Source organism: Entamoeba dispar, genomic scaffold (genome assembly GCF_000209125.1).
Source record: "Entamoeba dispar SAW760 scf_1105229460513 genomic scaffold, whole genome shotgun sequence".
In the NCBI taxonomy this organism is placed as follows: Eukaryota; Evosea; order Mastigamoebida; family Endamoebidae; genus Entamoeba; species Entamoeba dispar.
In genome coordinates this window covers 1-17,172 of record NW_001854230.1, presented here as the reverse complement: position 1 = coordinate 17,172, position 17,172 = coordinate 1, and the positions used below count along the sequence as shown (strand labels likewise).

General features: G+C 23.7%; 6 protein-coding genes across 6 annotated transcripts in view, besides 25 other annotated features; 3 read left to right on the top strand and 3 right to left on the bottom strand.

Annotated features, from left to right (window-relative positions):
- Window positions 1-718, top strand: part of EDI_018050 (S-adenosylmethionine synthetase, putative) — a gene marked incomplete at both ends in the record, with an annotated part of 3,907 nt that extends 3,189 nt beyond the window's left edge. Inside the window, one exon of the mRNA XM_001733324.1 lies at window positions 1-718. This exon is cut by the window's left edge and continues 147 nt beyond it. Within this exon, the coding sequence (XP_001733376.1) occupies window positions 1-718 (718 nt within the window).
- A 54-nt stretch (window positions 719-772) lies between these two features.
- Window positions 773-2,558: a repeat region.
- Window positions 2,524-3,491: a repeat region.
- A 13-nt stretch (window positions 3,492-3,504) lies between these two features.
- Window positions 3,505-4,088: a repeat region.
- Window positions 4,089-5,403: a repeat region.
- Window positions 5,404-5,480: a microsatellite.
- Window positions 5,481-6,197: a repeat region.
- A 6-nt stretch (window positions 6,198-6,203) lies between these two features.
- Window positions 6,204-6,230: a sequence feature (AT_rich).
- Window positions 6,231-6,236: 6 nt separating this feature from the next.
- Window positions 6,237-6,821: a repeat region.
- A 42-nt stretch (window positions 6,822-6,863) lies between these two features.
- Window positions 6,864-6,889: a sequence feature (AT_rich).
- Window positions 6,890-6,936: 47 nt separating this feature from the next.
- Window positions 6,937-6,964: a sequence feature (AT_rich).
- A 255-nt stretch (window positions 6,965-7,219) lies between these two features.
- Window positions 7,220-7,522, top strand: EDI_018040 (uncharacterized protein; the record flags this gene model as incomplete). Its single annotated transcript, XM_001737298.1, has 1 exon — window positions 7,220-7,522. One exon carries the CDS (start codon window positions 7,220-7,222, stop codon window positions 7,520-7,522), a length of 303 nt encoding a protein of 100 aa, XP_001737350.1.
- Window positions 7,523-7,557: 35 nt separating this feature from the next.
- On the bottom strand, window positions 7,558-8,328 carry EDI_018030 (uncharacterized protein; the record flags this gene model as incomplete). Its single annotated transcript, XM_001737297.1, has 1 exon — window positions 7,558-8,328. One exon carries the CDS (start codon window positions 8,326-8,328, stop codon window positions 7,558-7,560), a length of 771 nt encoding a protein of 256 aa, XP_001737349.1.
- A 184-nt stretch (window positions 8,329-8,512) lies between these two features.
- Window positions 8,513-8,540: a sequence feature (AT_rich).
- A 382-nt stretch (window positions 8,541-8,922) lies between these two features.
- Window positions 8,923-9,014: a sequence feature (AT_rich).
- Window positions 9,015-9,072: 58 nt separating this feature from the next.
- On the top strand, window positions 9,073-10,368 carry EDI_018020 (cell adhesion protein byn-1, putative; the record flags this gene model as incomplete). The annotated part of the gene is made up of 1 exon (XM_001737296.1): window positions 9,073-10,368. The coding sequence occupies one exon, from the start codon at window positions 9,073-9,075 to the stop codon at window positions 10,366-10,368; it is 1,296 nt and encodes a 431-aa protein (XP_001737348.1).
- Window positions 9,279-9,355: a microsatellite.
- Window positions 9,538-9,613: a microsatellite.
- Window positions 10,369-11,114: 746 nt separating the features above from the next.
- Window positions 11,115-11,805, bottom strand: EDI_018010 (uncharacterized protein; the record flags this gene model as incomplete). The annotated part of the gene is made up of 2 exons (XM_001737295.1): window positions 11,115-11,631; window positions 11,705-11,805. The coding sequence occupies 2 exons, from the start codon at window positions 11,803-11,805 to the stop codon at window positions 11,115-11,117; spliced, it is 618 nt and encodes a 205-aa protein (XP_001737347.1).
- A 747-nt stretch (window positions 11,806-12,552) lies between these two features.
- Window positions 12,553-16,020, bottom strand: EDI_018000 (phospholipid-transporting ATPase, putative; the record flags this gene model as incomplete). The annotated part of the gene is made up of 1 exon (XM_001737294.1): window positions 12,553-16,020. A coding segment is annotated over one exon (3,468 nt), but the record flags the coding sequence as incomplete, so codon positions are not given.
- Window positions 12,804-12,838: a sequence feature (AT_rich).
- Window positions 12,923-12,953: a sequence feature (AT_rich).
- Window positions 13,390-13,418: a sequence feature (AT_rich).
- Window positions 13,750-13,819: a sequence feature (AT_rich).
- Window positions 14,626-14,660: a sequence feature (AT_rich).
- Window positions 15,157-15,199: a sequence feature (AT_rich).
- Window positions 16,021-16,111: 91 nt separating the features above from the next.
- Window positions 16,112-16,316: a microsatellite.
- A 164-nt stretch (window positions 16,317-16,480) lies between these two features.
- Window positions 16,481-16,578: a sequence feature (AT_rich).
- Window positions 16,579-16,698: 120 nt separating this feature from the next.
- Window positions 16,699-16,791: a sequence feature (AT_rich).
- Window positions 16,792-16,863: 72 nt separating this feature from the next.
- Window positions 16,864-16,935: a sequence feature (AT_rich).
- An 18-nt stretch (window positions 16,936-16,953) lies between these two features.
- Window positions 16,954-17,054: a microsatellite.
- Between the last annotated feature and the right edge of the window lie 118 nt (window positions 17,055-17,172).

Here is a 17,172-nt window from a genome sequence, read left to right as displayed (position 1 = left end):
TTTACCATGGCTTAGACCAGATTCAAAATCACAAGTTACATTAGAATATGAAGAAATTGAAGGACATTTAAAACCAATTAGAGTTCATACAGTTGTTATTTCAACACAACATGCAGATAATGTAACTAATGAAGAAATTGCAAAAGGATTAGAAGAAGAAGTTACACAAAAAGTTATTCCAAAAGAACTTATGGATGATAAAATGTTAAGATATTATAATCCAAGTGGAAGATTTGTTATTGGAGGACCAATGGGAGATGCAGGATTAACAGGAAGAAAAATTATTGTAGATACATATGGAGGATGGGGAGCACATGGAGGAGGAGCATTCTCAGGAAAAGATTCAAGTAAAGTTGATAGATCAGGAGCATATTGTGCAAGATGGATTGCTAAGAGTTTAGTTCATGCAGGACTTTGTCATAGAGTTCTTGTTCAATTAAGTTATGCTATTGGTGTTTCACATCCATTGAGTATTAATGTAAATACATATGGAACTGGAATTTGTGATGAAACATTATTGGTTGATATTGTTAATAAGAACTTTGATATGAGACCAGGAATGATTATTAAAGAATTAGGATTAACAAAACCAATTTTCCAAAAAACAGCAGTTGGAGGACATTTTGGAAGAAATGATCCAGATTTCAAATGGGAATTCCCAAAAGAATTAGAAATTCCAGCTGAACTTAAACCAAAATTGTTGAAGAATGAACCATAAATTTTGAATACTTTTTAAATCAAAAATATTTTTTGTTTCTTTTATTCTTTTCCTTTAATGTCATAATATGACTCTACATATTTTGTGTATTTCTCTTCTTTCTGCTGCTTTAACATATAACTGTTAATTAATCCTTCTTTAGCAGCAAGAGATTGCAGTTTACATCCCAATTGATTTTTACTAATTTTTAATGATTCATTATTCATGTTAATTCTATTGTGAATCTTCTCTTTTAATAATGATTTAAATACTTTCATAATTACATTTGTACAACTGATATGACGATAATTAATGGCATCGTTCATATCACCTCATTTGTGGATTAGTATAGTTCTTCCACTTACCATGTCTAGAGGGATGTTTTCATTGAAGTTTAACCATTCATTGAAGATATTAAGAATGGACTCTCTTGATGATGACATTCTCTTCCAATAATACAAATATATAGTGTCAATACCTGGTGATTTCCAATTACTTATTTTCATCAGGCTTAGATTTAAATCATCCATTGTAATGATGACATTATCATAATTTCTATATCTTTCATTCCACGAGGTGATTTGTTTTATTTTCCAATGTTCTTTATTTAATATCACCTGTGTTTCATATAACGATTTCCAATATTCTAAAATAATATCGTTATTTGAGTATATTTCATTTTGTGTTTCTTCTTTATTTTAATTTTGTTATTAGAATCAAACATGATTTTATTTGTATTAATTCTGACATTTTCATTCTTATTAAATTTAATTCTTTCTTTAATCATCGTCATCATATATTTTATGTACTTTATTCTTTCTTGTGCTTTAATTTTAATTTCATCTGCATCTTGTTCCTTTAATCTCATGATGCATTTTATTCTGTACCATTCTATTGATTAGATATTCTAATCTATTTATTTTCTTTATGATTTCTTTTATTTCATCAAATTTATCTCATTTAAATTTATTTTAGAGATAATAATACATACACATTGAAATTAATTTCATATCTTCTTGCAGATTTTCTATTCTCCTGACCATACCCATTTATTATTTATTTCTCTTATTAATTTATCTGATTCTTTCATTTTCCAGTAGTAATTAATATTTACACATTTATCTATTTTCATTTCTTTAACTTGAGCGATGATAGAGTTAAGGTATTCATCATCAATATCAGTAGAGTTATTTTTTATGATAATATTTTTTATTATTGAATTACACTCTACTTTCCCTTCTATGATGGTTCACTTTCATTTTAATATATTTTTTGGTTGTTTCTTTTATTCTATGTGACTTTTTAATATTATTAATGTATTCTTTATCATTATTTACATTAATATTTATTACTTTTATTATGCTTTCTATTTGTTCATTTCTTAATTTCTTATTTAATTTCTTATTTAACCAATTAATTGCAAAACAATACAAAATATCAATTAAAATTCTATTTGTTTGATTTGTTGTGTTTTCTTCTCTTCTTGACTGATTATCATTTCTTGTTTTTTGATATTCAGTGTTTTGCTCTTTTATTTCCAGAATTGTCTTTTTCATAATTGTAGTTTTGTTCATTTGTATTGTCCCAGATGATGATGTTCCAGTATTTGTTTGTATTTATCATTAATATTATTGTTTTCTTCTTCTTTATTTATGAAATAAAAAATAAATAATAAATTGATGATGAATTGATATTATTTGATTTTATTCTTTATTTTCTCTTTGTGTATTGTTTAATTCTTTTCTTGTTTTTTCTGCAATCTCATAGTTTTCAATCCCACTTTTTTGATATACAGAGATTTGATTTTCTTTATTTCTTATGTTCTTCTTCAACACATCATCATCATTCTTCTTCATCTCATAATTAACAAAGAAAATAATGATTTCATCGTTATGCGTTATTTCTATTTTATATTTCATTTATTTTTGATTGTAATGAAATATTTTATTATTTTAATTTAGAGTTTTCTTATTTCATTATATATAGTTTGAATATTGTTTATTTGTGTTTGAATCTTTTTTATTTCTTCTTCAAATTCTTTCCTGACTGTATCTCATGCTTTTTGAATCATTTCATTTGAAATGGTTCGTTCTTCTTTTTTGTTTGAAATTATTTAATATTTTCTTCTATTTCTTTAATTTTATTTTGAAGTGTGTTAATTTCTTATTTGTTGCTTTCTTCTTCCTTTTTCTCTTCTTTCTCTTGTGTTTTCCTTTTATTTTCTTTTTCATTTATTATTCTTGCAGCTTTACATCTATCATTCATTTCTTTGTTTCGATTTTTGTTTTTGATTCATTCTTCGATTCTTTTAATATCTTCACTTGTCCAATCTTTTGTTTTATCTTTGATTTCTTCTTTGTTTTTCTCCAGTGTTTTCTTCTTTCTTATTGAATATACTTCTTGGAGAATATTATACAATTTCTTTTCTTTACCTTCATACTTTTTATGTATTTCTGAATATTCTCATTTCTCATTTTCATTTCTTATTCTTTTAATTTTCATTTCAATTTCATTTGTTGTTAATAATTTAGGTTTCTTATTTGTATAATGTTTATTATCATTATATTTGCCTTGTTTTTTATTTGTTTTTCTTTGTGTTTTTCTTTTTCTAAACCCTTTTTTCCTGTTATTTCTTTTATCATTATTATTATGCATTTTATTGTTATTTCATTCTTTCTTTTCTTTGAACTTGAATACCTGTGTCTTGTTTGATTTTCTTTATAAGACTCTATGGTATTACTCAATAGCCATGGCAACAAAATTTGTTATATATTCTGAATTGTTAAAAGGATCTGAAAAAAACAAAGAAAAAGTAGATAATTAAGTATTAATAGTTTTATTTTATATTGTTCATTGTTCAGTGGAGATTAATTAATCACTTTGTTTTAAAAGTATTTGTTCATCATCTATTAGTTCATTCTTTGATTTTAGTTGTTGAATTATGATAATTTCATTTTCTCATTTATTTATTGTACAATAAAATATTTTAAACATCAATTATTTAAATATTCATTATTTATTTTCTTTTTAATTTAATGCGTTTAAATTTCTTCTTTATTTTCTTATTTTAAAGAGAATATATAATTATTACTATATTGCTATTGGCTAATATTCTTTTTACCTCAACACTAAATCCTTTTCCTTTGATAATCCTTTATCATCAGATATACTTGTATTCTAATAAGTAATAATAACATCTTTATAAATACCCATTCTTTTATTATCAATGATATCCCATCATTGTAATTAATAAACATTGTTATTCTTGTAGTATTGATTAAGATGTTTTTCAACTAAATACAACATTATAATCAGTCCATAACTGGTGTATTTGAATGATGATAATATTTTAGGGTATTGTGTTGTGTCTCTGACATACCACATTGGAATCATAAAGAATAATATAATAATAAAAAATAAGAAATAATCATTCTTATTCTTATTATTTATTATATTTATTTTATATTTTATATTGATTTTTATCTTTTCTTAACATCACTCATTTCTTCTTTTTGTCAATTTTTTCTTTTCTAAACATCATTTATTTCTTATTTTTATTATTTGTTATTATTATTTTATATTAGATGATATTTTATTATTTTATATTTGTTTATATTGTTTGTTTATATTTTATTATTATTATTATTTATTGTTGTTTATCTTATATTATTTATTTATTATATGTTGTATTGATATTTATCAATGTTAATATGAAATGAATAATAATGAATAAATATAAAATAAGAATAAAAAGATATAAGAATATAACATAAATAATAAAATAAGAAATATATAATAGATATAAAGATAAAAGAAGAAGAATAAAATAAATAAATATAAAATAATATAAATAAAATAAAAAATAAATAAAAAAGAATCAAATAAATATTTTATTATATTTTTATTTATCTTTTATTCTTATTTCTTTTTATTATTTATTAAATTAACACCCCCATTGGGTGTAAGAATTTCAAATGAAATAAAACAAGAATGAAATATGAATATTTTTATATTCATCATTTCATTTATTGATAGATGAAAGAAATGGCTGTTCATATTCATTTATTGATTTTATTTTATATTCTTTTTTAGTTTTTAGTTTTCAAATAAACAATAATGAATAAAAATCATTTCATTTCAATTACAATGATTCGTTGTGGTGTGAAATAGTGTTTTCCACAAAGTGCATTTAATATTCCTTTATATTCATATGAACATTGTTTACATCTTGATTTTGTTTTATTATTTTCTTTACAAACACAAATATCATTTAATCCAATTAATCCATATCCAAATTCAAACAAATAATCACTTGATTGACTGTATAACCAAAATGCATGTTGTGGTTCTTTAATATCAAATTTCATCATTCCTTTTATTCTTCCTTTTGTTTCTAATGAAAATAAAAATGATTTTGGATCATTTATATCTTTATTTACTTTATCAATTTTCACATTTACATATCCTCCAAATTTATTTCCATCTGTGTCTTCAATAATAATTATTATATGTTCTTTATTCATTATTCTTTGATGAAATACTGATGTATTAACATTCCAATCATCAATTTCTGAATCAAATAATATATTGGATACTTTTCTATTTGTCCATTCTTCTATTTGTTTGATTTCTTCCATTATACTCATTCCTCTCATTATTCTTAATCTTTCTCCTTCTTGTTTCTTTCTTTCTTCTTCTTCATTTCTTCTTCTTTCTTCTTCTTCTTTTCTCTTCATTTCTTCTTCTTGTTTCTTTCTTTCTTCTTGTTTCTTCTTTTCTTCTTCTTTTCTTCTTCTCTCTTCTTCTTCTTTTCTTCTTCTCTCTTCTTCCTCTTTTCTCTTCTTTTCTTCTTCTTGTTTCTTTCTTTCTTCTTCTTTTTTCTTCTTCCTTTCAAAATAATCACTGTAATATGTTTCCCATTCTTTTTTCTTTTTGTTAAATTCTTCTGTGATTTTATCTTTTTCTTCTGGTGTTCTGAATAGTTTATCTTTCATGACCATTTCTTCAATTGAAATGATTTTATTGATTATTTCATTCCGTGTTTTACTTAGTATTTCTTCATCTTTATTACATTCTTCTATTATTTTGTTCATTTGATTCTTTATTATTTCTATTTGATTAATTATTTCTTGACTTTTTTCTATTATTAGTTTTCTTCTTCTTTCTGTTTCATCAATCCTATCAATTATTCCTTCTCCTCTTTTAATAGCTTCTGAATATGTTTCATCTGGTTTTATTTTAAATATTTCATTTTTAATACTTCCTAAATAATATTGATACTGTTTATTAATACCATCAATTGATTGTTGAATATTTGGAATTGTTTCTATTTCTTCTTTAAAGAATTGAGTGTTCTTGTTTATTAACTCTTCCATTTTAATTTAATGAATATCAGATTAAAATCAGATAATTAAATAACTAAATACACGTTTATAACACATCATTTTATTTATTATTTTATTATTTTAATAAACATCATTTCATTTTTATTATTTTAAATTAAATGTTATTTATTTTTTATTATTTTAAATAACATTATGATTCGAAAATAGCACATCAGATACACAACACAATACCCTAAAATATTATCATCACTCAAATCTACCAGTTATGGAATGGTTATGATATTGTATTTGGTTAGAAAAACATCATAATCAATACTGCAAGAATAATAGTGTTTATTATGTACAATGATGTGATATCATTGATAATAAACGAATAGGTATTTATAAAGATGATGTTATTACTTAATGTGATACAAATATATTTAATAATATAAGATTATCAAAGGAAAAGGATTTAGTGTTGAGGTAAAAAGAATATTAACCTATAGTAATATAGTAATAATTATATATTCTCTTTAAAATAAGAAAATAAAGAAGAAATTTAAACGCATTAAATTAAAAAGAAAATAAATAATGAATATTTAAATAATTGATGTTTAAAATATTTTATTGTACAATAAATAAATGAGAAAATGAAATTATCATAATTCAACAACTAAAATCAAAGAATAATCCAAAAGTTGATGAACAAATACTTTTAAAACAAAGTGATTAATTAATCTCCACTGAACAATGAACAATATAAAATAAAACTATTAACACTTAATTATCTACTTTTTCTTTATTCTTTTCCTTTAATAAATTAAATTATCTATTCCTTGATAATTATTTTATAATTATTATTTTTCTTTACTTTCTTTTACTTCTTGAATTAAAATCAATTTGTTCTAAATCATTAATATCATTTAATTTATTATTATTACCTTTTTACTCCTTCTCGATTGTGTTAAGATGGCTCAGGTTATGAAAAAATTTCTATGATTGTTTTTGAACAATCATTATTGTTTGTAGATTCTTTTATAAGTGACAAATTTGAAACTAATTCTTTTCTCTTCCCATAAAGTACTAGTTTATTGAAAAGAGAGATGACAAATGGTGTTTTGTAAAATATCGTCTATAATAATTTCAAAGAATTCACAAAAAGAATAAAAAGAACTTAAAACTATAATCAAAATAAATGGAACAGAGTACAGAAGATAAGAAAAAAGGAAAGCTAAGTAAAGCAGGAGATGAAACAAGTCGTATTCGAATGAAGAAAACATTACACAAACATCTCACAGACCTTATGAATGCTATGGGAAAGAAGATGACATTAAATGAACTAGTGGGAATATTATATGAAGACTTTATTCAACACGGAGACACTAATAAACGATGGACATTAAATAAACCAACTCAATCATCAAATGTAAGTGTATTAGGAAAAGAGTTTTATTTATCAGAACAATACTATAAATTACTGTTTGAAGGATTATATTAATTATTGATGTTTTTAATTGAATTGAAAAGGAATTTTTAACGATTCAATTTTTTCAATCCATCTAGTTGGTGTAATAACTTTGGTGCCATTTCATCTCCAACTGGGACTTTGTCCTGAAGAAATTGGAGGGCTGATGCATGATCATATGAAAATAATGAAAAATATAATTGAGCTAAAATGTTAGATACTCCACGAGCAATTTCTGATCGTTGATTCTTTTCTGCTTCTCTCATAACAAATTCCAATAACTCACCAATATTTAATCTTGTCATTTCTTTTCTTAATATAAGTTGACCATAACAAAGGAGTGATTCACAATAGCACAATAAAGCATCATCTGTTCTTTCATCATTGTTTAATTTATCTCCTTTGTGTTTGAGAGTTCTTGCATCTTCTGAAAGGTTACGTTCAGGTAGTTTCTTTTTAGAATCTTCTTCTTTCGTTTTTTGACTATGACTATGTCTTCTGGCTGATCGACTATTTGATCTTTTTGATCTATGTGGTGATTTGTTTTCACTACTTCGTTTATTATCACTTCTTCCTTCTGATGACTTTCTTTCAACTTCTCTTCCACGAGAATCCTTTTCTGTTACTTTACTTTCTGTCTTTTCATTTTCTTTTGCCTTTTGGGAATGGTTTAACGAAATTGTCATTTTGAGAACAGGTTTCTTTTCAGTGGCTTTTGGTGTTTCATCTTTCTTATGAAACTTTTGTTCAATTCTGTAGATCATATCTTTGTTTTTAGACGGTTTAATTGCTTTTGTTGTTGTGTCATCAGTAAATTCAAATTCTAGAAACGTTTTCATCACGTTATAAATTTCTTCATCATACATGTTTATTCTCAAACGATATTTTAAAAAGATTTTTCATCAGTTCTTATAAAGTTTTTGAATAACAAAAAATTATTTCAATTGTGTTATTAATAAATCAAGAAAAAAGCCACAAAGTTAGATAAGTAAGGATAATTGATAAAATCACTGACACACCAACTAATTTTATATATTTTTCTTTTATAATTGGTTCAGCTAAAGTATAAATATTAGTGGTATTAAAAGTTTTATTTTCATAATGACTAATATTCTGTATTCTTTGAAAAGATGTATTTGTTTGTTTTATGACTGTTGTGTTTATAGTATTTTTGATTGAATTTGTTTTATTCTTTGAATGTGTAGCATTTAATTCTTTTTTAATAATTTCTAGATGTGTACTATTGAGACTTTCAGGATATATTATAATCTTCTTCATGTTTTTCTGTTGTTCTATCATAGGAGTCATTCCAAAGAATAAAGTGATTGAAGAAAATAACATTAAACCTATTGCAACAAATTTATTCATTAAAAGAATAACGAGTTAAAGACTTCTATTAATTCAATGGATATCAATAAAAATAGAATAGATGCTAATTATTTTATAAAAAAGATATAAAATTAAATAGATTTTTATTTCTTATTAAAATAGAATTTATTTTTTAAATAACATAATTTAAAAAAATGTTATATGAAAAGGGTTGTTTTACCCTTTTATTTTTTTAAGAAAAGTGATAAAGTGTAATGAAAGGACAAAGAAAACATAGAGCTGTTGAAGGAAATGAAACACCAGCAAGTAAAAGTCGATTACCTCTTGAAAAGGAGATGGAAGAAGCTCAAAAAACACACAAATCAGTACGAGTAAAAAGTAAAAAAGTCGAAAAACAAGATGAAGCAGTCTTAAATGAGCAAGAATCAAAAAAAATTGTTAAGTCAGCAATGAAACAATTAAAAGAAGAAAAAGATGCAATGGAAGAAGAAAAAGTGAATGAACATCAACAAATTGAAGAATTAGAACAAGATGAAGCACAAATGATGGAAATGGAAGACCTTGAAAGTGATGGTTTTGAAGATAGTGAAGATGATAAAGATAATGAAGAATATGATGTTAATATTGATGAAGAAACAAAGAAACTTCTTTCAGCATTTTCTCAAGATGTTCAAGTGGTTGATGTTAATACAATGATTTCACAACAATATGAAGATATTAAGAAAGAAGAAAAGAAAGAAAAACAAAAAGAACAAAATAACCAAATAGAAGGAAAAGAAAAAACAATAAAAGAAAAAGTTTATCCACAGAAAGTTAAAAAGATTTTTGAAGAACTTGGAACTTTTCTGAGTCATTACCATGTTGGAAAATTACCAAGAGTTTTTAAATTACTTCCGTCATTTGAAGAATGGATTCCATTATTACAAATGACTAATCCATCACAATGGACTCCACATAGTTTATTTGCAGCAACACGTTTATTCCTTCATACAACTAATTCAGAAACAGAACAATTCTTCAAAGTCTTTTTATATCCAATTATCAGACATTCAATTCATCAAAATAAAAAATTACATTTTCAAGAATATTTAGCACTTAAAAAAGCAGTTTACAGACCACAAGCATTTTTTAAGGGGTTAATTTTCCCTCTTTGTCAAGAGAAAGATGTCACTCTTAAGGAAGCTACAATCATTGCATCTATTTTACACAAGGTTTCTATTCCTTCAAAACACAGCGCAGTTGCACTTTATAAATTGTCAACAATGGAATACAATTCTACTCAAGCTCTGTTTTTGAAAACATTATTAGATAAAAAATACTCTCTTCCATATGCTGCTCTTGATGCTGTTGCTAATTATTACATTGGATTTATTGATAAGAAAGTTGATACACCACTATTATGGCATCAAGGATTGTTAGTTTTTGTTCAAAGATATTCCAAAGACTTTAAACCACAACAAGTCCAACAATTATTACGTTTATGTCAAGTTCATAGGCATCATGCAATTACCCCATTAGTTATTGTCCAGTTACAGAAACAAAAGGATTGATTTAAATTTACACTTTTTTGATTGGTTTACAGTTTATGAACAATAATTTGACATTAAAAAAAGAGTTCACCCTTTTCTTTTATGACTCTTCTTCTTTTGAAAAACAAAACATTTTATTTTAATAAAGAGTGTTTTAACATAAAATTATCCTCTTGAAGACTTTAATTAAAACCATATCGTTTTCATCACTAAAATCTATGTAACAATGTTTGTATTTAATTTGTGTTAGAACAATGTGTTTTTAATTTAAATTTAATTGTAAAACATATTCCCAATTTATTTCATTGAAACATTATTGGTCATTAAAAGTACCTTGTTTTAAGACTGATTGTTAATAATACTTCATAGTAGTTGTGAGAGCTCTACTCACAGAAGTTTAAAATCAAAAGACAGAATTACCTAAATCATAATTATTAATTATAACTGAAATTATCTCGTACCACTGGAATTATGGTATGGTGTGCTATTATATCTAAGGGCATAAACTTGTTATAGTTGATTTAACTTTATTGAATAACAATAGAACAGTGAACGGATATTGTTTCGGGAAAGGGTGGTAAACAAACTAACCAACAATTAAGCAATCTCAAAGAAAGTAACTAACATTAATAATGAATGTCTGACCTAGAACTAAACAGTGACTAAAAATTAGGAGGTAAAGCTATCAAGAAAAATATTTTAGAAAAGTGAAGAAATAGACTTTTGAATAAGAAAAATAAGAGAATAAAATCAAAATGATTCTTCAATTAAAATGCAATCAACGTGATGACTGCTAACAACCCAACAATGGCAAGTGCATTACTTCCATCTATTGATGTTTCTTCACTTTTACTTTGTTCATCAGATTCACTATAAACTTCATTGTTAGGTGTTGGAACACCTTCAGCTTCAAGAGTCATAGCATTAATTTTGAATGTGATTGGTTCGTCTGTTGTTTCTATTCTTTGTATGGAGAATGTTTGTAATGTATTTTTTTCATCTTCATAACTCAATGGAACATAAACCTTAGTAGCAATTCCAGACTTAACTATATAGTCATATGGTTTTAATTCAGTTTCTGTTTGTTGGTTGTAGGCAGATGAGAATAAACGTGTTCTAAATCTCATTGTTTTAACTTGGTCTGATTTGAAGTATATTTCATATGAAAAGAAATTTGAAGCAGACGTATCAATGCTTGATGTTCTTTGTACATAAATAGTATCCCAACAACGAAGCTTTGCACTTAAGTAGTTTGTAGTTGAGTTCTTACTTAATTCGATGTTTCTAATGGTCAATTTCTTTTTATTCTTCTTTCAAATTTATTGAGATTTAGATGATAATTAGTACTAAAACAAACAATCCAGCAGTATTAAATATTGCCCAAGAATCAAAGAAGTCTTTTCCATCAAATATAAGATATGCATTACTAAGAGTTAATAAACACAACACAAATAACATTTAATGTTCTTCTTTTTTCATTTGTTCCATTTAAATAGTTTATATTAACATCTCAAAACGAAGGAGTATGTTCGTTTTGTTATTTCATTGATATTCTTTGATTATCTGATTGATTATTATTGAATGAGTGAAATAGTAAAAATTATTGATTAGTATGTAGTATTATTTTTCACTTTCTATTTAATAATTTGTTTAGTTTTACATTCAAATATCATTATATGTCTGAAGAGCATTAATATGTTTATTTTTATCCTGAGTCATACATTTATCAGGATTAAGTATATTATTTCTTCAGAAAATGTCAATGAAATATTTCTAATATGTATTTGATTATTTACAGCATAAGAAGTAATTTGTGATGAAAATATTATTTACTACTAACATTGTTATTATTTACATTTATTAATATAGTGAAATTATTAATGTAAAGCAAATAAAAAATTAATGTAAGATAAAATCAAAGAGTATTTCGTTATTGGGTGTGTTTTAAGATGTGATGTAGGAAGTTGCTGAATCGTTAAGTAATACAGCTCAGTATACAATTTTATTGTGTATGAGTTGTAGATGGTAATATTTGAATAATGCCATAATACAGAAGTGATAATTAATTAAATTAAGTCATTCAAAACAGAAAGTTAATGGTTAGTTTTAAACAACAAATATCAAACAGCAAGAAATAAAAAGTCAAAAACAATTTAATAAAAAGAATTAGATGGTCATATTAGTTTTACATTACAACACAGTATATCAATTTTCTTCAATCAACTCAATTTCTTTTAATTGATTATCAGAAGGAGTACGATTAAAAGAAATATCTTTTGAGATTAAAGGAAGATGAAGATTAATTAATTGTTTTAGTTCATTACTTCCTTCAGAGAAGAACTGTCTGTTTTTACCATAATTAGTTTCAAGAGATGTTTGAATTTCTTGAACGACATGGTACATATCAGGGAAGAAATATCTTTGAATAAATCTTTTCAGAATTAAGGGGGCTACACTAATTATTATAGTAAATATAGTAATTAAATAAAAAGTAAATGATTGGAAAACATAAGTAAATCCATTCCAAGAAATGTTATAAGTAGAATAGCCAGGAATATAACAAGTTAATCCATAGATAATAAATATAAAAATAATAGAAATAATATGACCAATGATTAATATCCAATTCCATGTTTTTGTTTCAATAATTAATGTGACAATTACAGTAAATAAAGAATAAAATGTTATTGTTAATGAAGTGTAAATAATACCTCCATTTAATCCATCTTTGCCTATTATATCAGAGGGTGATATAAACCAAAAGAATACAAAAAAGAATATAAGAGATTGATAAATACCATAAAAGAACCAAAGAATAAAATTGATAACTTTTCCACGTAATGATTTATGAATTTCTTTATTAACTTCTGGGAATAATTGGATAGTTTGCCATTGTAAATCTCTATCAAAAATACCGATAAGAATTGGTTGAATTTGAGTAAATAAAATATTAAAGAAGGTCATAATATAATCGTCATAAACAACTTGACAAGTAAAATTACTTATAAAAGAATACCATAATAATATTAAAAAGAAGGATGCATTTTTATAAAAACATATTTTAATAATTTCAGAATTTCTTAATAAAGAAGTTCTTCCATGATATAAAATTAATTTTGCTAAATGTCTAAATTTTCTTATTGCAAAATCAGATGCTCTTGCAGCTTGATTTCCTTCTTTTCCATAAATCCCAACACCAACATTTCCAGTATTAATCATTGGAACATCATTTGCACCATCTCCAATAGTTAAAACAATTTTATTTGTAATTTTTTTCACACAATTTGTTATTTCTGCTTTTTGTTTTGGAGTTACACGACAACAAATAACACTTGAAGAAAGTAACATGACTTCTTTAAAAATATTTTTTAATTCATGAACACACCAATCTGTATTTTTTCCATTAATAATTAAACTAAAATTATGTTTTTGTTTATTAATTTTTAATTTAATATCATTTAAAGTAATTTTACATTGATCAAGTGTATCATCATTAATACAATAATATGCGTTATTTATTAATTTACATGACTTTCCTATATTTATCGCTGTTTCCATTTTATCTCCTGTAATCATCCATACTTTAATTCCTCCTCTTAATAACATTTCAATTGTTTCTGGAACTCCTTCTTGTAATTTATCTTCAATTGCACTAATTCCTATAATTTTTAAATCTTTTTCCATTTCATTTTGTAATATTTCTACTTCTTCTTCTCTTCCTTCAAGTAAATTTATTGCATCATCATATTTTTCATACCATTTACTAAATACCTCTTCATTAATTGTTTTTATTGAAAGAACTAATGTCCTTAATCCAATAGAACTAAATTCATTAAGATATTCCATACATTCTTTTCCTTCTTGAGTACATCTTTCATTCATTACATTATCTGCTCCTTTACACCAAAGTGTTATTATACCATTTTCATCTCTTGTTAAAATACTCATTCTTTTTCTATCTGAATTAAAATCAAAAGTACTTAAAATATTATACTTTTTATTTATTCCAAATTCTAATAATTCAATACTTTTTTGATTTCTTGAAATTAATTCAATTCCACAATTTTTTGCTGCTAAACATAATGCCTCTTCATCAGGACTTTGAGATGAAAATTTTCCTTCATTTATATTTACAGTATTACATAATGCCATACATTTTAAGAAATTTATTATATCCTTTTTATTGTTTTCATCTTGAGTTTCTTGTTCATTTGAATTAATTAATGATTGATTTATTAATTCATTAGAATAAATAAAAGAAGATGAATGATTTGTTTCTTTATAATTATTATTAATATTAATTTCATTTATTTCTTTATTCTTCGTAGTTTTATTATTTGATATATTTAAAATTTCTTGTATTTTGGAGAGATCATAAACATTTTCTTTTATTGCACATTTTTTAAACTTCATTTCATTTTCTGTTAATGTACCTGTTTTATCTGAAAGAACAAATTTCACCATTCCAAGTTCATCATTAAGACCAGTTGATTTAGCATTCATTCCAACAATTTCTTCTTTCCCGTTACTGTTTATTTGTTTAATTTTCATGTCATCGTCTTGTTCAAAGAAAATACCTTGTGCAAATTTAGCTAATTCTAAAGAGACTTGACATGAAATAGGAATTATATAAGAAATTAATGTAAAATATCCAAAGAATTTCTTTAATCCATAAAATTTGTTATTAATATCATCTTTAGGTAAATACCAAAATCCTTCATTTGGGTTATTTATTATTGAATGACTATGCCCTGATAAAATAGAAAGAATTAAACATATAATACATTGAATAATAATCATAACAAATACAAAAATATTAAATTTTTTATCAATATTTGATTTTTTTAATTTTGGTGGAGTTTGATTAAGACTTAATTTAGTATGAATCCCACAATAACAAATAATAACATAAACAAATTTAGTATTTCTTATTATTGTTCCTTGCATTAATAAATTTTTTTCATTTATTGAAACTTTATCATTTCCTATTGTTATTGATCCTCTAAATTGATCAAATTTTGGTTGTGGGTATTCACATAATAAAGTACCTTTTAATTCATTAATATCATTAATTGTTTTACCAATAAAATAATTGGGAACTAATACTTGTTTGAGATTAGTTTCACCATCTAATGCAGCAGTTTCAATAAATGTAATTCCATCTTGATTACTTGATAATAAAGGAATACAGTCTGCTGGAACAATGTCAGATTGTTTTAATTTAATTATCATTCCTGTTTTAATTCTTCTTGATTGAATAGAAATTTCATTATTTGAAGTATAATGAATATAATTTGTTTGATTAAATTTTCTATCTGCTAAATGTCTTCTAACATCTTCATAAATTTCTTTTATTCCTGCAACAACTAAAACAAATATTAATGGAATAATTGATGTAATTGGTGTTACTGTTGATATTGATGGAATACAACAAATAATTAAAATAGCTAAAAAATATATATTTGTTACCATTGTAAATTGTGTAATTAAAAATTTTGGAAGAAATGAAAGAATGCTATACTTGGATGTCTTCACTATATTATTGGGAAAACCTTGTTTTTTATTCATTTTCATATCATTAAGTGTAATTGGGTAATAACTCTCTTTTGGTTTGGTTTTAAATAGACGTAATAATCGAACCATTCCTCTTTCTTCTTTATTTGAAAGTTCGTACTAATTTACAGTTGGTTTGAACCTCCTTTTCTTACTCCTTCTTCGCTTCATTTTCATTTGATTTATAACATTTTTCGTCCTTTTTTTTAACTTATTTTTGGTTTTTTGTTTAATTTTATTCTTCTTTTTGTACTATAAAATGTTTTAATCTTATATAATAATAATATTTTTATTCATATCCTAAAATAACTTTCATTTTTTCTTTTTTATTCTTCATTTTTAAATATAATTTTTATAACAAATTATTTTTAAATATCTCTTTTTAATTGTTGATTTTATTATTTTTTTTCTTTTTATTAAAAGACTTCTTTAATATTTAATCAATTGTTTGAATTTATACTTTTTTGTTTAGAGTATAGCATTTCATTTGTTGTGTTAACAATTAAATTTAATTGACATCTCTTAATATGTTTGAGATTTTACTTAAGGAATACATGTTTTTCATCTATGATTGATTTTCAATAAAAAGAAATTTAAATTAATATCTAATTGATGTTTTAGATTTTTCATTTGTAATTTATTCTTGTTATAATTTATTTTTAATTAATTATATATTTACATCATTCATTATGAATTTAAATTTCTTTATACTGTGGATATTTTTAGTAATACTTTTCTTATGATATCATTTAATAATAGATATTGAGTTTCTTTTTAAGACTTAAATTTATTATTCCGTTTAAATAATTAAGAAAACTAAATAAATTAATAAATATTCATAACTTATATTTCTTTATCTTTTACAATTTTTATTGTTATTTATTTAATTTTCAATTCAAAACACTGATTTAATTTAATTATATTGATATCAGAATTGTTTATTCTTAGTTGTAAATTAGTTTCTAATATAAACAATATATATTTACTAATATTAATTCTTTGTTAATTGCAATATTTTATAGAATAAAATTATTACTGTTAATTGTAATAAGATTAATTATCTCTATATTATTTAATTTATCAATTTATAAAATAATTTTTATGTTTATATTCATTTCACATTTCTTTTTAATTCATTTATTTTTCTGTATATTGTGAATACAATATAATTCAATTATTATGTTTTATAAATGACACTACTATATCATTTATATTTTTATATATACTATCTATTAACATTTATCTTATGTAGATATTAAACATGAAAAAAAG